Source organism: Pituophis catenifer, unplaced genomic scaffold (genome assembly GCF_029215685.1).
Source record: "Pituophis catenifer annectens isolate HBS135680 unplaced genomic scaffold, rPitCat1.0.hap2 SCAF_1, whole genome shotgun sequence".
Lineage (NCBI taxonomy): Eukaryota > Metazoa > Chordata > Lepidosauria > Squamata > Colubridae > Pituophis > Pituophis catenifer.
This window is the reverse complement of record NW_027256881.1, coordinates 318,776,018-318,794,423: the sequence shown is the minus strand read 5'-3', so window position 1 is coordinate 318,794,423 and position 18,406 is coordinate 318,776,018. Positions and strand designations below refer to the sequence as shown.

At 38.4% G+C, this 18,406-nt stretch overlaps 1 protein-coding gene across 1 annotated transcript in view; it reads left to right on the top strand.

Moving 5' to 3' along the window:
• The window catches only part of SYNE2 (spectrin repeat containing nuclear envelope protein 2), a 206,446-nt gene that overhangs the window by 185,057 nt on the left and 2,983 nt on the right, over positions 1–18,406 (top strand). Inside the window, exons 99-112 of the mRNA XM_070942446.1 lie at positions 1,068–1,255; positions 2,391–2,541; positions 2,735–2,917; positions 4,912–5,052; positions 6,077–6,271; positions 7,598–7,880; positions 9,649–9,717; positions 10,724–10,860; positions 11,116–11,236; positions 12,753–12,970; positions 14,714–14,914; positions 15,893–16,021; positions 17,996–18,187; positions 18,280–18,366. Of these exons, the coding sequence (XP_070798547.1) occupies positions 1,068–1,255; positions 2,391–2,541; positions 2,735–2,917; positions 4,912–5,052; positions 6,077–6,271; positions 7,598–7,880; positions 9,649–9,717; positions 10,724–10,860; positions 11,116–11,236; positions 12,753–12,970; positions 14,714–14,914; positions 15,893–16,021; positions 17,996–18,187; positions 18,280–18,366 (2,295 nt within the window). The remainder of the gene's footprint in view (positions 1–1,067; positions 1,256–2,390; positions 2,542–2,734; positions 2,918–4,911; positions 5,053–6,076; positions 6,272–7,597; positions 7,881–9,648; positions 9,718–10,723; positions 10,861–11,115; positions 11,237–12,752; positions 12,971–14,713; positions 14,915–15,892; positions 16,022–17,995; positions 18,188–18,279; positions 18,367–18,406) is intronic.

Here is an 18,406-nt window from a genome sequence, read left to right as displayed (position 1 = left end):
GAAAACCAATCGCTTTACTTGGAATGCCTATTGATAATTTAAAAGTGTCCAAGATTTGCAGTTTTTATTGAATGCTTTAGGTGTATGAATCATGAATTGCTGTGGTCAGTTCCTACCTTGTCTCTATAATATATAGTCATAAAGAAATAGGAAAGAGAGAAAAAGATAATCCATTGAGAAGTTTTCTTGAACATTAAATGAAAGAAAGCTTTATAGGAATACTTATATTCATGCAAATTGCAGTCTTTTCAATGTATCTTGACTAGCAGAATACCTGGATACATTGTGTTGCATTGGCTATGCCCTGTGGCCTTCTAATTCAATTGATAGAATAAGAGTTTCAAAGGAAAACCTTACAATCTGGGCTAGTTGGACTTCTTACTATATGATTGAATACAAGCAAATCATTTATATATTGTTGTCAAGAAAATTATATAGGTGGATCCATGAATTTGCCATGTGTTAAGCTTGATTCAAAGGAGACTAGTTTTTAAATAGGATATGCAGATAAAGAGGATTGATAGTAACAGGTAATACCGAGACTGTGAAACTTTTAAGGCATTAGAAGAATAACATTTCCAGAAAGAATTCAATGTTTGAAAAAGAATGTCTCTGATGTCCGTTCAAATAGATTATTTGTATATCAGTGCTTTTTAACTACCAAAATGCAAAGGGAGAAGTGCAGTAGCAAGATTTCACTATGCATAGGATGATATAGTTTAATATTTAAATATGCTATATTTTAATATCAGTGGAGGAATGAAATGTTTAAATGTCCCTCCATAATAATCCTCCCAAAATGTAATGTTAAGGAAAAAAACTTAGAATGATTGCCACTATTGGGTTATATGTGCAGCTTCTTATTTGAAGAGTGTATGTACCCATTTGATCTATTACCAACAGTCTGTTGTAACTAATCATATGACTAATATATAACAATCATTAGAAAAGTCTTTGGGGATATGTCTGATGTCTGATCTTTCATATGACATATCAATGGCTTCTTCTGTTGTGTTGTATGAAACTATACACTATACCAGGAGATGACTTTTTGCTCATGGTTGTAGGACCTGCAACGGGATATTGAACAGCACACAGCAGGTGTGGAATCAGTCTTCAATATATGTGAGATCTTGCTGCATGATTCTGATGCCTGTGCCAATGAAACCGAATGTGATTCAATTCAGCAGACAACAAGGAGCTTAGAACGGCGGTGGAGAAACATCTGTGCCATGTCTATAGAGAGGCGGATGAAGTGAGCCATTATTTCTCTTCTTTCCCAAAACATGTTAGTTTTTTAAACAATGTCTATGAAAAGCCCAAATAATCTATTCTTGAAAGAAAGAACAGATAAGTAATTTACTGCGTAGGAAATATTAGCTTAGTGCTACAACTTATGTTCATTGGTCTCTGCTTCATTCTCCATATAAAAAGAAATGATGTGAAAATGTCTACCCCTAAACTAAAAACTTCAAAATCTAAGGAAATAGTAGAATATATTTATTGTCTGGGATGCGAGAACGTAAATGTCAATGGTTGATCCAGTTCTTTGCTCCTAGTTGTGGTAAGTAAAGCTAGAATAAATAATTGAAAATGTTTTAAAATGCCTTCAGTTGATATTATTCCAAAATGACAAATTTAACTTTTGATTAATTTACATACTTTACCTAGGCTACAAGGTACAGATTTTTCAGGCACAGAATATGTACTATATTATATATTTGGTATATGCATTTTTCTGCCTTTGAAGTTTTGATATATGTCTGGGAAAATGCCAGAACGCAAACCAAGACCTCATAGTTAAGACTGAATACTATGTATATCTGATTGCATATCACTCTACAAACCTGACACTCCAAGTCTTAGGATTTGGGATTGAAAGAAGAAATAGCCAACTGAGTTATGAGGAAATAGAATGGAATGCATGCAAATGCACATCCCTGCACTTTCTATAAAACATGAAACAAGTCTTTAAAAATTATCTTTTTGAATAATTTTAATTTAGTACTTCAAGTTAAGGTCACATATATCTTTTTCTATCCAGGAGGAAATAAATTTTAGTTAAAACTTAGTTTGAATGTTTTTCATTCTGGATATTTCTGAATGCTAATGGAAGAGAATATATCCAGATCAGAATATCCAGCTCTCTGAGTTTGATTGTTTGATATCGATTTCATAACATTAGCAATGCCAATGCTAGGAGTATTTCTGAATGCACTTTTTTAGTTGAATTGAGTATAGTTTATTGGATTGATTTGGATTGGATTATTGGATTGGATTTGGTTTGGTTCAGTTTAGATTGAAACATAAATGAATTTTGATGCAGGACATATCTTGCAGAAAGGGATTCATGTTTGCAAAAAAACTGTTGCTGCTTGTTTCTGCAATAGGATTGAGGCGACTTGGCGACTATGGCAAAAGTTTTTGGAAGATTACTCTCGTTTTGAAGTTTGGTTGAAAACAGCAGAGAAAACTGCAGCTTATCCTAACTCTTCAGAGATTTTGTATGTAACGGCGAAGGAAGAGTTGAAGAAATTTGAAGTAAGAATTCCTTTTGTAGTTTTTCCATCTTTGTGTACAGATGTAAATTAGGTAAATTTACCAAATTGTGATATCAAACATATCCTATATTTTAATTTGTCACTTTTCTTGGGTAGCAAATTTCTCATTATTTTGAATGCATTAATTTTAAACCATTTGAAAAAAAATAATATAAAATACATTTTTTCCTCAGGCATTTCAGCGGCAAATTCATGAGCGACTAACCCAACTGGAATTAATCAATAAGCAATATCGGCGGTTGGCCCGTGAGAATCGCACTGATTCAGCAAACAAGCTCAAGCAGATGGTTTATGAGGGTAATCACCGGTGGGACAATCTTCAGAAACGTGTCACAGCAATTCTCAGGAGACTTAAGGTAGTTGCAAACAGGTTTGGAGACAAATGTCTCTGGAGATGCTCATGTTATGGTTGTCCCAAAGGTGCTTTTTCAAGAGGCAACTGGACTTTCTGGTTTTTCTTTGAAGAAGCTTTAAAGAAGCTTCTTGGATGAGAAGCGAAACGCCTTCAAAGAAAAACCAGAAAATCCCAGTTGCCTCTTGAAAAAGCATCTTTGGGCTCGGAGACAAAGCAGATATTAGGAAATGTGTTTTCTTAAGGGAACAAGAGGTCGAGTTATGTAGTGCAGAATTGGCAACTTTAATATACAACTTCCAGAATTGCCCGACCAGCATGCATTTTAAAGCATCTTAAAGTTGCCACGGTTGAGAAACTCTGCTGTTGTGGAACCATCACCTACACATTTTGACTTCCTAGGTGAAATTATTTCAGTTCTATACTTAGCCAAATTTGCAGAATTAGGGAATTGTAGTATCTGAGAGCAAATTGGTGTAGTGTAATGTAGCAATTGATATACAGTAGTTGTGGTTAATGTAGCAATAGCACTTAGACTTGTATACCGCTATATAGTATTTTACAGCACTCTCTGAGCAGTTTGCAACATCAGCATATTGCCCCCAACAATCTGGGTCTTCATAGTACTGACCTCGAAAGGATGGAAAGTTGAGTCAAGCTTGAGCTGGTCAGGATTGAACTCCAGACTGTGGGCAGAGTTAGCCTGCAATACTGCATTCTAAGCACAGTGCTATGAGGGTTCTTATAGTCTCCATGCAGGCATGATATATTAGAAAAAGATCAAAATGTCCTGGATTCAGATCCATACTTTGCCATGGAGTTTGCTGAGCGATTTTAGTCAGTTAACAGCCTCCTGATTGTAATGTGCTGTGCTTGTTAAATAATGAAAGAAAACAGTTTCTACCAATCCTTGCCAGTTATAAACTAAAGGTGGGTAATCTGGTCCCTTCCAAACATTTTGTATGACATTAAGGACATTCTATAGTCCTTAATCATTGGCCTTGCTGATTGGGTCTGATGGGAACCGAAGTGCAAAATATTTGTCATGCAGTATGTTATCTAACTTTGTGTTAAACAAATTATTGTTATTGTTAACTTATTCAAATGAAGCTAATTATGCTAATATTTCCAATGCTTATAGAGAAGTTAACATTTATGGGCAATTATAAGCTTTGATAAAAGACTTAGAAAGGTTCATAGGCAATTGAATAATGCTGGGATTCAACAACTATAAACCAATCACAAAAGTGTGCATCAATTTTCCAACCCTTCTAATGAGACCTTGTTTAATATACCTTAAACTAGAGCAGGGTTGTCAAACGTGTGTTGTCACATCGTCACATGACGTATCATGACTTTTTTCCTGTCGCTAAACTGGGCATGGGTGTGGCCAGCACATGATGCATCCGGCCCATGGGCCACAAGTTTGACAGCTCTGAACTAGAGGGTTTTTTTTTCTTGTTATACTATTCCTTTTGCCCTTGTTTTATTTGGAGACGTTAGAGATTCAGTCTACAACCTCCTGCATGCATAAACTTGGTTTCAGTCCTGAATTTAAATCATGAGGAGAACTAAATGTGATTAGAATGTCAAACTAAGAAGCAGGCGATTCAGCTTCAAATCCTTTTTTAGTCATTAAATTCATTAGACCAGCCATATGCATGTATTCAAGCTTAACTGTCTTGTAGGATTGTTATGAGGCATGCAAAAGAATTGCGTATACTGCCCTAAATTCTTTGGCAGGGAAGATAGCTAAATCTAATCATTACATTTATATAATTGACTAACAACACTTGAGTGACCTTAATCAGAAAGATTACCAGATATGCTCTGTGAAATTTACAGCTTGAGATACAGGGTAGAGTAAATGAATTTTTGCTTCATTGGTTCATAGCACATCAACACACTTTAAGATGTTACTAAATAGAAGGTTTTTAAGGACACTGTGTGTTATGACAACTATTGCTTTGAGTATCTGTATTATTTTATTGCCTTTAGCACTTTACCAATCAATGGGAAGAATTTATGGGAACAAAGGACAACATCATCCTGGTGTGGTTAACAGAAATGGATCTTCAGCTGACAAATGTGGAACATTTCTCAAAGAGTGATTTTGATGACAAAATGCGGCAGCTTAATGTAAATATTGACTTTTTTAAAAAAAAAGAAATTGTTTCATAACAGATTGGGTTTCAGACATCCAATTGATTATCTGAGTCTGGTGCTTGTATTTGGTACCTATATATCTATTAAATTCATTTAAATAAAGTCCCATAAATTAAGAGACCACTATTTAAACTGTTCGCTATTTAAATAAAACAAGGCTACATTTAGGATATCTATAATAATAAGTTTGAGGTTCTTTTATATCCAGAGTTGATCAATCCTTTCTCGCCACCATTCTTGGCCAGTCCGGCTTAAGGATATTTATATAGGAATGTGTATAGGGACCCTATCAGATTCAGAGAATATTCTGCTTTAGCATTTGGCTAAAGCTCACATATAATCAAACACAAACCAGAAATAGCTTATTGGAAGCAGCCCCAAATTGCAACTGCTCTGTGGTTCCTAGAAAGCAAAACTTTGCTCTTGTGTACCTCTGTTAAGTGAGGGAGTGTACATATTCCTTATGCTTTGGGCTTGTACATGTCTCTTAGCCCTTGTTTTGGGGTTCAGGAGGCTGGCTTACCACCACAACATCTTTCTCTCAGAAACCTGAAAGATCTAGAAAGTAATTTGCACCCCATATTTGGTGAGAGCAACTCAAAGAACTTTATCCTTCCTTACTAATAGCTTGCAAATCTCACTGATTCTACTATGATGGCACTTCTTCATGCTGGGTTGACATATTTCTGTGACATAAACCCAAATCACCTAAAAAACAAACTGGTAAATTGATTAATAAACTAATATTTCTGTATTCAAGGTTAGAAACAACTACCTTTTAACTTTAGAAAAGGCAGAACTTTTCTTGAAGAGTGGACAGACAGCTTTATTTGCTTTATCTGAGTTAACTTCACCAAATTTTTCCATGCTGAAATATTCTGTGCTTCTCCTTATATGTTCCCATCCTCTCTTTATGAGATTGATTAATCTGAATTGCACTAATTAAGTAATCTGTGCGGTAATGCTTAGAAAGCATAATTATCTGTCTTTTAAACAGGGTTTCCAGAGGGAAATAATGCTAAATACCAGTAAGATTGAACAGTTGATTGCTTCTGGGTTATATCTGATTCAAAAAAGTGAACCAGAGGATGCCATTATACTCGAAGAGGAACTAGAAGAATTTCGCAGTTACTGCCAGGAAGTGTTTGGCCGAGTAGCCCGATTCCACCAAAGACTGACATCCTGGCATCCAGTAAGAACTAATGAAGTTGTATCTTTCTGGAACCCGTGTTGTTTCTTTGCCAATAGATTCATTTTCAAAAGCCACATAGATAAAGAATAAAAGGCATGGAAGATGTATTTTCCAAACTTTCAAGCCCCCAACACTGGGGCTTTTTTCCAAGGAAGGGGTTATTATTATATCCAAAGTGTTTTTTCTTTGATTCCAGGGCACCTGGAAACTAAGCAGGTAGGGTCTGATTAATTATTAGATGTAGCTCATCTGGGAGGCCTGTCTATATGCTGTGAGTTCTAAAGAGAAGGAATATATATATGCATCAGGGGTGAAATGTAAAATTTGTTACTACCGGTTCTGTGGGTGTGGCTTGGTGGGGGGGTAATGTGACTGGGTGGGCATGGCCAACTTTTTTTTTTAACTTTTCAAAGCATTTTTTCTAATGCTTTGAAAAGCCTTTGCCGATCAGACAATTCAGCTGGGATCGTCAGAGAGGCTTTTTAAAAAATGCTTTGAAAAGCCTCTCTGATGATCAGGCAATTCAGCTGGGATCGTCAGAGACTTTTCAAAGCACTTTTTTTACACCCTCTTCGGCCAAGAGGTTGCAAGAAAAAATGCTTTGAAAAGCCTCTGACGATCCCAGCTGAGCCACGCGATCATCAGAGGCTTTTTTTTTTACTTTTAAAAGCATTTTTTTCGTCGGAAGAGGTTGTAGAAAAAATGCTTTTAAAAGTAAAAAAAAAAAGCCGCTGATGATCGTGTGGCTCAGCTGGGCATGGTGGGGGGGGGCGCAGGGATTTTTGCTAATGGTTCTCTGAACCACCCGCCACCATCGCTACCGAATCAAGTGATCCAGTCCGAACCGGGAGCATTTCACCCCTGATATGCATTTATGTATGTGGGTGGATGGGTGTGTATCTGTGTGACAAATAAAACACAGGATGGGATAAGAACACTTCGTTCTAATTAAAGGACAGGTTATTTCTTTTCTAAGGTTGCTAGTAGTTCCTGATCTGTCTCCAAGTGGCGTATGATTGAATGCTTCAATCACAATCGAAATACAGCTGCAGCATGATCAAGATACTAATGATAATGTAGAGTTGCAGAAGGCAACCCTAGTCACAGCTGGCTGGGGAATTCTGGTAATCGAAGTCCATCCATCTTAAAGTTGCCAAGGTTGAGAAACATTGGCTTAGAAGAAAGGAGTGGGTAATTAAGAGTCTGTTATAGTTGGGTAGCTAATAAATTCAAATAAGTAATCAACACTGAGAGCACAAAGTAGTTTCAGAAGTAATTCATATTAGTACTTGTGTTCAATATCAGTATTTCTGTTGTCTTGTTGAGGGACTGGAAGATGAAAAAGAGTCTTCAGAAAATGAAGCTGATTCAGACCATGCAAGGGGGATGCAAACTGATCCTTGGGCAAAGAAGACAGTCCAGGAGGGGCCACCATCGCAGCAGTCTCTCTGTCACCTCATACCTACTTCAGGGGGCCCCGAGAGGTCTGGCTGTGAGACACCTGTCAGCGTTGATTCCATTCCACTGGAGTGGGACCACACCGGAGATGTGGGAGGCTCTTCCTCCCCTGAGGATGAGGAAGAGGATTCATTCTTCAGTGCACTCTCAGGTAAATTCCAACCCACCATCCTACCCAGAAATGTTAATACTTACAAATACACAAACAGTTACACAATCCAAATACACAAAAGCAGCTTTTAATTTTGAACCCTCAATAATTGAGCTTTGCTATGCTCCAAATTCAGTCATACCCATTTTATATATTACACAGAACGAGACTGAAAGGTAAAATGGAAGCTATTGAGACCTAAGAATTAAAAATGAAGTTGTTTAGGCTGCCTTAAAATGCAACATTGCAATTCAAAATATAATTCTAATAATTTGCCCTATGAGAGCCAGTGCAGAAATTGAAATGCAGTCATTTGTCAGTATCCATCCCCTAACGGTTATACTGTAATACTCTTCTCCAATGAAAAAGCTATACATATCTGGATATTAGGGGAAAATATGAAGAAAAAGATATATTGGACATACCGAATTGCATAATAACACATAAGTTGCCTAGAAAATCAGAACACTCAGCAGAACAAAAGTTCATATATGAGGGGAAAATGGGGATAGAATTAGGATGAGAGTGAAAAAATTAAGACTGGCTAGGTGGAGAAATGAACATATTTATCCATTATATCTGAACGGAACAATTTCACTCTACAACTGTGGACAGTGCAATATTTTTGAAGGAGAGGAGAGGTTCCCAGCTTGGCTGTAAACTATACCCGACATGTTGACTTGAAATATTTTTATTTGTGACTCTGGAGAGCTACTGTTAGTCATATTGTACTGTGCTGCATAATATTGACAAATAGACCTACTATAAAATAATGTGCTTGTGTTGGCAAAGCATCATCGCATGCTGAAAACTACCACATCAAGTGAAAAATTTAGTGTAGTCCTTCCTGATATGCTACTTACTTAAAGCAGGGAACTTGTTACGCTGATAAACATGTAGGGGGAAAATGAACCTTTTCTCTTTCTCTATCTCAATACTTTTTTTGTTCAATTTGTTCTTATTTATTTTCTTTGTTAATCAAATCTACGCACTGCCCTCTTACTCTGTAAGTGACTCAGAGTAGTTTACAAATTACATTCAGCAAAGCTTTAAGTGTGTAGATGGGAAAGCAAGAAGTAATTGTGAGGAAAAAAACAGTGCTGTAAATATTTCACCCTGGTAGAGGTTCTGATTTCCTATTTCCCATGTCGACTTCCCAGGTAGAAAATCAAGTGGAAAATACTGTGAATTGGGTAGGATACACTGTATATATGTACTACTTAAGGAGAAAGTGATCCTTCTCCCTTAATGTATTTGCAGTTGCCGCATATACTTTTAAAAAATATTTCAGAAGGCATTTTTAAAATATGAATGTGGCTTTCCCTGATCAGAGCCTGGCTGCAATCATTGTTTGAAAACCTTATATTTGTGGTCTTTCTGATGTCAACAAAAATTGCAGGAAACAAAAATCATAAACCTTATAAAGAAGAAACGATTGAGGGCTTTTGCCCATTTATTTATCCCTTTTCTTCTTTTGCCTTTTCTTCTTAGAACTATTAGGACAGTATTATTAACAGTTTTAAAAGAATAGCAAAAAGAGATGAACAGTGGATATTTTTATAAGGCCATGTAGCTAAATGGTTGCTGCCTTTATATTTTACCTCAGGGCACTCTGACCACTAGTTTTATTTGGAAAAAGAATGCTCAATTAATAGATATTTAACAGGATCCATCTGGGGCTGCTGTAATGCTACATTCTTGTATGGTGGGAAGGGAAGAGTGAACAGATTCTTTTGCAAAGCAAATGGTGACGTTATTCTTTTTTCAGATGTAGAAATCACTGAACATCCTGAGGCATATCTTAAAATGACCACAAAAGCTTTGAAAGCAGCTTCTGGTAGGCACCTGCTACTGCATGTGTCTCAACATGACAGTTTCCCTGTGCCGCACGCTGTGCTCTTCACACCTTTCTCATATGCAGGTTTCTGATTCCCTAGCTTGTATCAACACCATGCACCAATTGGCTCATGGTGGGTTCTCTTTTTTTTGTTGTTGTTTATTTGATGCTACACCATCCCCACATGTCTCTACCTAAGTTAAGACGATGCATTTTTAGTTCTCCATACCAATATAAAAGCATCAAGGCCTTCCTTGCTTGTTCCTCACAATGTGGCATGCATCAGCAGTTTCGCTGGTTCTTTTCACCGGTAGGACAACTTAGCTTTGCTTTAGAGCTCCCTTTGCCATTCAGTTTAGGGACTGACAGGACAATCGGGACCCTTCTTTATATTTGTAGCCCAAAATGAATGAGCACTCATTACTCTTTAGAAAAACTAAGGTTCAGCTACCTTCTTGAATGGAACCTGATACAAATGTTAAAATCTTTGTTGACCAATCATGCTCTCAGCCCAAGAAGCTGAATATGTATTGATATTTCAGACAGAAAAATTGAGTGGCATTTCTCTAAAAGTCTAATGGTAAGAAAATATTAATACACTAAATAATTACCATTAGCTGACCTATAATGCAATCCCCAAAACTGCCTCCTGAAATAAGCTACCTCATTCTGCTTACTGCTGGGGCCATGCATCAAGCCCAGAAATGCTTTTCAACCTTTCCCAATCTCTTCTTTTTTGATGGTGGTAAGAGCTCATATTTTCTTTGGGCATTTTCAGGAAAATATATATATATATCCTCATAACTGCATGGCTCTCATTTCACTGCCCATGAAACACTGCTGAAAGATGTTTGCAAACAAGCATGCTTTGCAAAACAAATGGCAATATTATCCATTTTTTGTCATGCCATCCTTCCTTCTCTGTAAATGCTTTTAATTATTTTTTTTCTCCCTTCACCCTGACATCTAATTTTCTGTGGCTTTCTTTTACCATGTCGCACAACAGGGAAATCTGCTGAAACTCACATATGGCATCCTTCAGAACACTCAGTTTGCCGAAAGCATTCATACAACCAGGAAGAGATGGTTAGAAGTGTCTTATCAAACAACGAAGATTCCAGCACATCCTACAAACCAGGCAATGTAAGTCTGGGGTGCCTATGGAGCATGAAAAAACAGGGTTAAACTAGCTGGTAAAAGACAGGCTAACTAAATATTACACACGTATAAGATAGTGGAACTTTTTCAAGACAAGAAAATTTGGAGAGTGGGATATCAAATTCTATTCCATTTATAAATTTCTCAATAAAGAATAGATGACTGTGAATCTGTGCTATAAATGTGAGAAGATGATATATTGCCAGAAGACATATTTACTTTCTATTCTGTGTATTTCAGGTGAAACCAATAAGCACTAGGAATATGGATGACATAAAAGACATTTCCAGGATCTTGCCTAGTAAAGATTCTCAAGATAGCCAGAACTTCATTAGTGTTTCAGCCACAGAGAAACAGCCAGGTATGTTAGCCATGGTTCCTGTTAATTTTTAAAATATATTTGTTTACCTGTGCAGGTAACAATTATTTAGGATTTAATTTTTCTCAGTGTAATAGCATCATCGAAGTTAAATTTTTCATAACTGAAAAATGGGGAATAAATACATAAACGTAAGCTCTTTAAATCTCAACAGAAAGAGAAAAGGAACAGAAAAGAGGCAACTGTAATATGAATAGATGCTATTACAATGATTAATTTAAAATACAATAATCAGAATTTCTAATATACAATGGAAAGATGATCAAAGAGATAAACAAGGTGAAATTAAGATTAAAAAAGGAAGGGAATTTGACAGAAAAAAATCAAGCATTGATCAGACCAAACTACCTCCCAAAACTTTGAGATGTTCAACTTATGCTGAAACATCATTACGAAACAGGGGTGGGTTCTACTTACCTTTAGATACCGGTTCGCAACGGGATCGTGCGCACGCACTTGCTTCGCTCTCACACGTGCCTTAGTCCTGCACATGTGCTTCTGATGATGCCACGGTCAGTGGGCAGAGCCTCCCGCCGGTTTTACTACCGGTTCTATAAAACTGGTCCAAACCGGGGGCAACCCACCACTGTTACGAAAGGTCTAAATGGATTTCCCAAGTGACAAAAAATTCATAATCTAAGCTTTATAAAGGAGAAAGGTCTATTTATATGTTCTTATTCCTTTTACTCCAGATTTGATAGGATAGTACCTTGAGTAAGTAATTGGGAAGGAGCACATTAAATAAAATAGTCCTTCTGGTCCAGTGGTGGGTTGCCTGCGGTTTGGACCGGTTCTATAGAACTGGTAATAAAACTGTCGGGAGGCTCCGTCCACTGACCCTGACGTCATCAGAAGCAATCTGCACATGCACAGAAGCAAGGCGCACAAGCGAGCGAAGCGGTAGTAAAGGTAAGTAGAACCCATCCCTGTTCTGGTCCCAAAACTGTATCTGCCTTTATTTCTGGCTTAATGTTCACTCACAGGAGAATTAGGCTGGCACAATCCAGAGGTAATATAATAAATTTCTAATTTAAAATAATTCTTCCTCTAAATACACTTTTTGGAAGTTAAATTATAAAAAGCAGTGGGGCTATTTTGCATGTTTTCTCTTTGTAGGAAAATTTAATTCATGGGAAAAGTCAAAGATACACCACACTAATGTTCTGAAGGTATATGACACCCCCCCCTCCTACCATCTAACAATTCTGCCATCGCTTCATCTCAATTTACTGCACTGTGCACTGCAAATGAGTTGTGAAAATAATATGATTACCAAAAAACCCCTATAGATAATGTATTTACTGTAATACTAGCAGAGGCACAGCCCTTAAAATGCTATCCTGAAATTAACTCAGATTTCATTCTCATATTGTAACTAGCATTAGTGTTTGTGAGACTCGTTGAGTTGACTTCAAGGAGACCAGCATGTGCCCAAAATAATGTTGATCTGACCCAAAGTTTTTTGCTTTAAACTGAATAATTTTGTATTAAACTGCAGGGACTATTGAGAGATGGGAACTCCTTCAAGTTCAAGACCTAAGCAACAAGCTGAGAATGAAGCAAACGTGGCAGCAGTGGCAACAGCTGAACGCCGACCTTACCAACATTGATATTTGGCTGGATAAAATGGAAGAGGAAATGGAAGGGTTGCAGGAGGAAGAACCACAACCAGTCAACAGTATTCAGGCCATAGAGCAGAGAGTCAAGAAACTGAAGGTGATAAAAAAAAAAAAAGCTGAAAAAGAAAAATAATCTCTTTGATCAACACATGCAGTATATCGCTGATTCAGATTGCCTACTAGCCTTGCAATCTTTTTTTCCAACAGTGGATATTCAGATGTTGCTTGGTACTTCTTTCACAGTGCCTAATATAGGTAGTCCTCTACTTACGACCACAATGGAGCCCTAATATAGGTAGTCCTCTACTTCCGACCACAATTGTATCCAACATTTCCATTGCTAAGCAAGACACTTAAGTGAATTTTGGCCCATTTTTTACCTTTCTTGTCACAGTTGTTAATCGCTGCTGTTGATTTTGCTTGTCAGAAGATCGCAAAAGGTGATCCTATGACCCCGGGACACTGCAACTGTCATAAGTACATGCCAGTTGCAAAGCATCTGAATTTTGATCACGTGATCATGCTGCAACGGCCATGTGAAAAATGGTCATAGGTCACTTTTTTCCAGCGTCATCGTAACTTCAAACGGTCATTAAATGAATGATTGTAAGTTAAGGGCTACCTGCAGTCCCATGAAAGCGCTGTCTGTGCATGTGCATGCAAACAATGCAAGTTACAAATCCCCTCTTTCACACCCTTTGTGCGGTCTTTGTCTCTGGGTGTTGCATTTCCCTGTTCTATACCATGCTGATGACAGTAGGGCTCTTTTGGGTCAGAAGTCAACCCAAAAACCACTTGACACAAAAAGGACATCCTGAGGTTCAGTCATTATAAAGCTCTCATAATATAGCAATAGATCCCAGTGAAATGAGTGGATCCAACTTTCACATGTTCTGTTTGAAAAGCGTTGTGCTTTTGACTAGACACAGGACTTTACAATAATCAAGATGTCCTGTGTTAACAAAAATAAAACCAACTTCGCTAGTTTGAATGTAGCTTATCAGCTTTCCTTTCCAATTTGCAGAATACACTTTAGAATACTAATAATCAATTTGTAGAACACACTGAGAGCCAGTGTGGTGTGGGAAGAAATATCCATCTGGTTCAGTTCCAAGCCGGGAGAAAGGCACTGGAGAGAAAATGGAGGCTGGAGGCTGATTGGAAAGAGGGTTTAATGATGAACAGAACCACCAAGCACTTGGTGCTTGAGAGTTGAGAGTGAGGGGTTTTTATATCTTCCCTTGAGCTTTGCACTTGAGCTTCCTGTTCCTATGCAAGAACATGTATCTTGGATCTTGAGTGAGAATATTTGCTTATGAATAGAGCTATCTAGTTCTAGTTCAATAAGCTCTTTATCTCTTAAGTGCTGACATCTGCTGAGGGCTATTAAGAAAGGTGGGGCTGCTTTCGGTCTCCAAGAGCATGTTTCGCCACTTCTCCTTTAGGGAAATATAATATTCTACTTTTTAATATTTCCTAAAATATTTCATTCTTCTAGGAGAGGGGTAGGTACTAACTTTCTACAGTAGTTTAGCTAAAATGATGGTTTTGGTCAATCAGAGTCCAATCTTAGTAGTTGGAAAGTCACTAGGTGTCTGGGCCAATCACCTTTCAGCCTAGCCTCCATCGCAGGATTGCTATAGTGGAGAAAGTGGTGGAGGAGGTAGTCCTATGAATATTGCACTGAGCTCCTGCAGTAAAGATATATACATCTAATAAATAGAAGGATTTTTTTCCCCCAACCTTATTTGGGTGCTGCTGCTTAAAATCACAGTTGCTGTTTACTTTTTTTTTTTTTTTTACAAAGAACTCAAATTTGTTTTGTTTTTTTCCTTATCAGGATATGTTTAAAGCCTATAATAACTACAAGGCCCTTGTACTGTCTGTTAATCTGACCAGCAAAGATTTCAAGCAAACAGATAGCACTGGATGCAAGGAGCTTCAGAACAGACTTCGACGGGTAAATTTACGATGGGAGAAGGCAAATATTTTACTGGAAAACTGGAAGAAGAATTTACAAAAAGCTCTCGTTCATTGTCAGGTAAATAGCACAATAGCACATTTTGTTTGTACCTTATTATTAACAAGTTAAAATTAGTAGGTTAGCAAATGCCTACGTACAGACAGCCTCTATGTTTGCTCAGTGGCCATTTAAAATTATGATCAACAAATAGTGGTTACAGCCAGTCCTTGGAGTTCTGGCTATCCCAGAAAACCATTCCTCCATAGTCACATCAGTGGTAGGATTCAGCCGGTTCTGTCTGGTTTGAGCGAACTGGTAGTGGCAACTGCGGGAGGCTCCGCCCACCTACTCCTGACGTAATGCGTGAGCACTGCACATATGTGGAAGGCATTTAAAGTCAGTTGCAGCACCCTGCAGTCACATTAGCACCGTTTGCAACCTTCCCTGACAGCTTCCCCAGAAAGTCAGTGGGGAAGCCAGAAGGGAAAATCACAAATCACTGGGGTAATCCTCTTCCATCTTTGTAATCTATCCCACAGCCCTGTCTTGTGCATCCAAACTGTGCCTACCATGCATCCCCTCACATCACATGCTTCCAACCCACATTACATTGCTTTGCACTTCATGCACCCTCCTCAACCCTCACCATGCGTCTTGCACATAGTTGCACACCTTCCCCAACCCACACTACACCTCCGCTGCACACCTCCTCGCTTTGTCCTCCCCATCCAGCACTAGCTGCTTACCTAAGACTTGCAATTTCCTGCCTTAGTGACTTTGGCTGTGGGAAGTTGGCAGGAAGTTGCCTCATCTAATAACACCCAACAACATGGGATTTGGTTAACGATGGCAATTGGAACTTCAGGAATTGCCCTTGCTAAGCAGTACCGTTGGACTTTACAACTGCTTTGTTTAATGATGAAAATTCCAGTCCGGATTGTAAATCGGGGACTACTTGTAGTTTGAATGAATCAGCTGCCATAAAGTTACATCTTGAGGTTACTTAATGTGTTTTTATATGATTATTTTCTGAAAAATAAGCACTTGTTTCTGCAGGATTTTCATGAACAGAATCAGAAACTGCTGCTGTGGCTGGCTGCTGCGGAGACACGGAGGCACCAAGCTCAAGTTAAGGAGCCAAATGCTGATCCTCATAGAATACAGGAAAGTCGAAAGGAATTAATGGTAAATTTGGGGAGGGGGGGAAACCCCTGGAGCATCTAGAGACAAATTATTGCTTCTCTGTTATATTCAGCACTATGCACTGGGCCTTCCTTTGAACAATGGAACTTGGTCTACTCCCCACTACAGAACTCATAAATCTGTTCCATAAATTTCATTAAATCATCAAATCAGATTTGAAAATGTACAGTGGGAAGCAGACTCTAGATCAGGGGTGTCAAACTCTATTTCATTGAGGACCACATCAGGGCTGTGTTTGACCTCGTGGGGGGCAGTGTGTGTGTGTCTAAGGTGGGCATGACCAGCTCGACATCACTCATGTCAGAGGCACTTGTGGCCAAGTGCTAAGGCAGGAGTACCCTCAGACCAGGGGTGAAATGCTCCCGGTTCCAACCGGATCACCCGATCCGGTAGCGATGGAGGCAGGTGGTTCAGAGAACCGGTAGCAAAAATCCCTGCCCCCCCCCCATTGCCCAGCTGAGCCACGCAATCATCAGAGGCTTTTTTTATTTTTAAAAGCATTTTTTCTACAACCTCTTTGGCTGAAAAAATGCTTTTAAAAGTTTAAAAAAAAAGCCTCTGATGATCACGCAGCTTAGCTGGACTCATCAGAGGCTTTTAAAAGCATTTTTTCTACAACCTCTTCGGCCAAAGAGGTTATAGAAAAAATGTTTTTAAAAGGAAAAAAAAGCCTCTGCCGATCAGGCAAGTCATCTGGGATCGTCAGAGGCTTTAAAAGCATTTTTTTTAATAACCTCTTCAGCCGAAGAGGTTGTAGAAAAAATGGTTTTAAAAGTAAAAAAAAAAATGGCCACGCCCACTCACTCATATTACACCACCACCACCAAGCCACGCCCACAGAACCGGTAGTAACAAATTTTACATTTCACCACTGCCTCAGACCCTCCCTCACTCTCATTATAATCTCCTTCCTTCCTTCCTTCCTTCCTTCCTTCCTTCCTTCCTTCCTTCCTTCCTTTTCTTCTTTTTCCTTCCCTCTTCATTCTACTTTCTTCTTCCTTCCCATCTTTTCTTTTTTTTCTTTCTCTTTCTCCTTTCCTGTCCCTTCTTGCATGCTCAAATGCAAAAGGGGAAACTTTTCTCCTTTTGTTTTGTTTTTAGTTTGCTTTGCTAGTCCTCTGCCAGCGAAAATGGAACCCATTATTTCTGGCAGAGGGATGCAGGAGGCTGTCACATCCGAAAAAGGGGCATGTGGCCCTGCCGAGCTCCATTTTTGCTGACAGAGGCACCACGGGTCGGTCCTTTGCTGTTTCGAGGGCAGTCCCACGGGCCAGATCTAAGCCTTGAGTTTGATACCCCTGCTTTAGATAAACCCAGAAACATATTGCAATCAACCTGGTTCACCCATCATGTAATTTACATTATGGCTTATTGCGATTTTGTGTTAGCGTGTTATATGAACCTAGCTGTTCTGATTTATAAATAGTTAAGTCTTAATGTATTTTTCCTTATTTTGCCCTTTTTTTTTTTTTTGCTTAGTGCTACTTACCTTTTGAAGTGCCCGTGGCATGTTATGCAAACCTATCATATCATAGGTCATTCATTCACGATATAGAATTATATAGAAACAAGGAGTCCAACCAACCATGGTTATTGCAACCCATGGCCCATTGCAAATGTAGGGGTCCAAGTATAGTTGACTCACATGTATTTGATTGGATATTGGAATGCCAAGCATCTTTTTGGCATTGGAGTCCTGTTTGTTGTTTGCTGTTAATATCTGTAAACATATATTAAACATAATATATGTTTAATTCACATGAAGCAGGGTTCATTGGAAAATATTGTTATATTGTTTGCATGTATAAAGTCCAAATGTTCAGCTGCATCTCTAATCCAAGACTATTTTGGAAATACTACAATCAGCCAGAGTGAAGTGAGTGGATGACGTAGTGTATGATTCTCTAAGGCGGCAGCTTCGTATGGTTGTTAATGTTTCCTTTTATATACTTTAAGCAACTGGAAAAAGAGCTTCTGGAACGGCAGCTTCAAGTAAATACTCTACAGGAAATTGCTGCATATTTGCTTGTCAAACCTGACGGAGAAAAATATATTGAAGCTAATGAGAAAGTCCATGTTATTGGGAAGAAGCTTAAACAGCTTCTTGAAGGAGTTTCATGTGACTTAAAGGTCTCACAAGGAAGACAGGTAGGTTGGACTGCCTGTTCCAAATCTGATTACTACAACTCTAACTTTGGAGAAATAACAGAGGTAAGGCTTTCGTCTTGTTGTTCCTCTAGGATGTAAGTACATTTCAGGTGAATGGGGAAGAATTGGATTCTGGAACCTATCAATTGTCAGAGAAATCTCCTGTTTCTAAAAATAAGGCAAGTTGTTTGGTGATTATTTTGTAAAAGACTTTCCCCC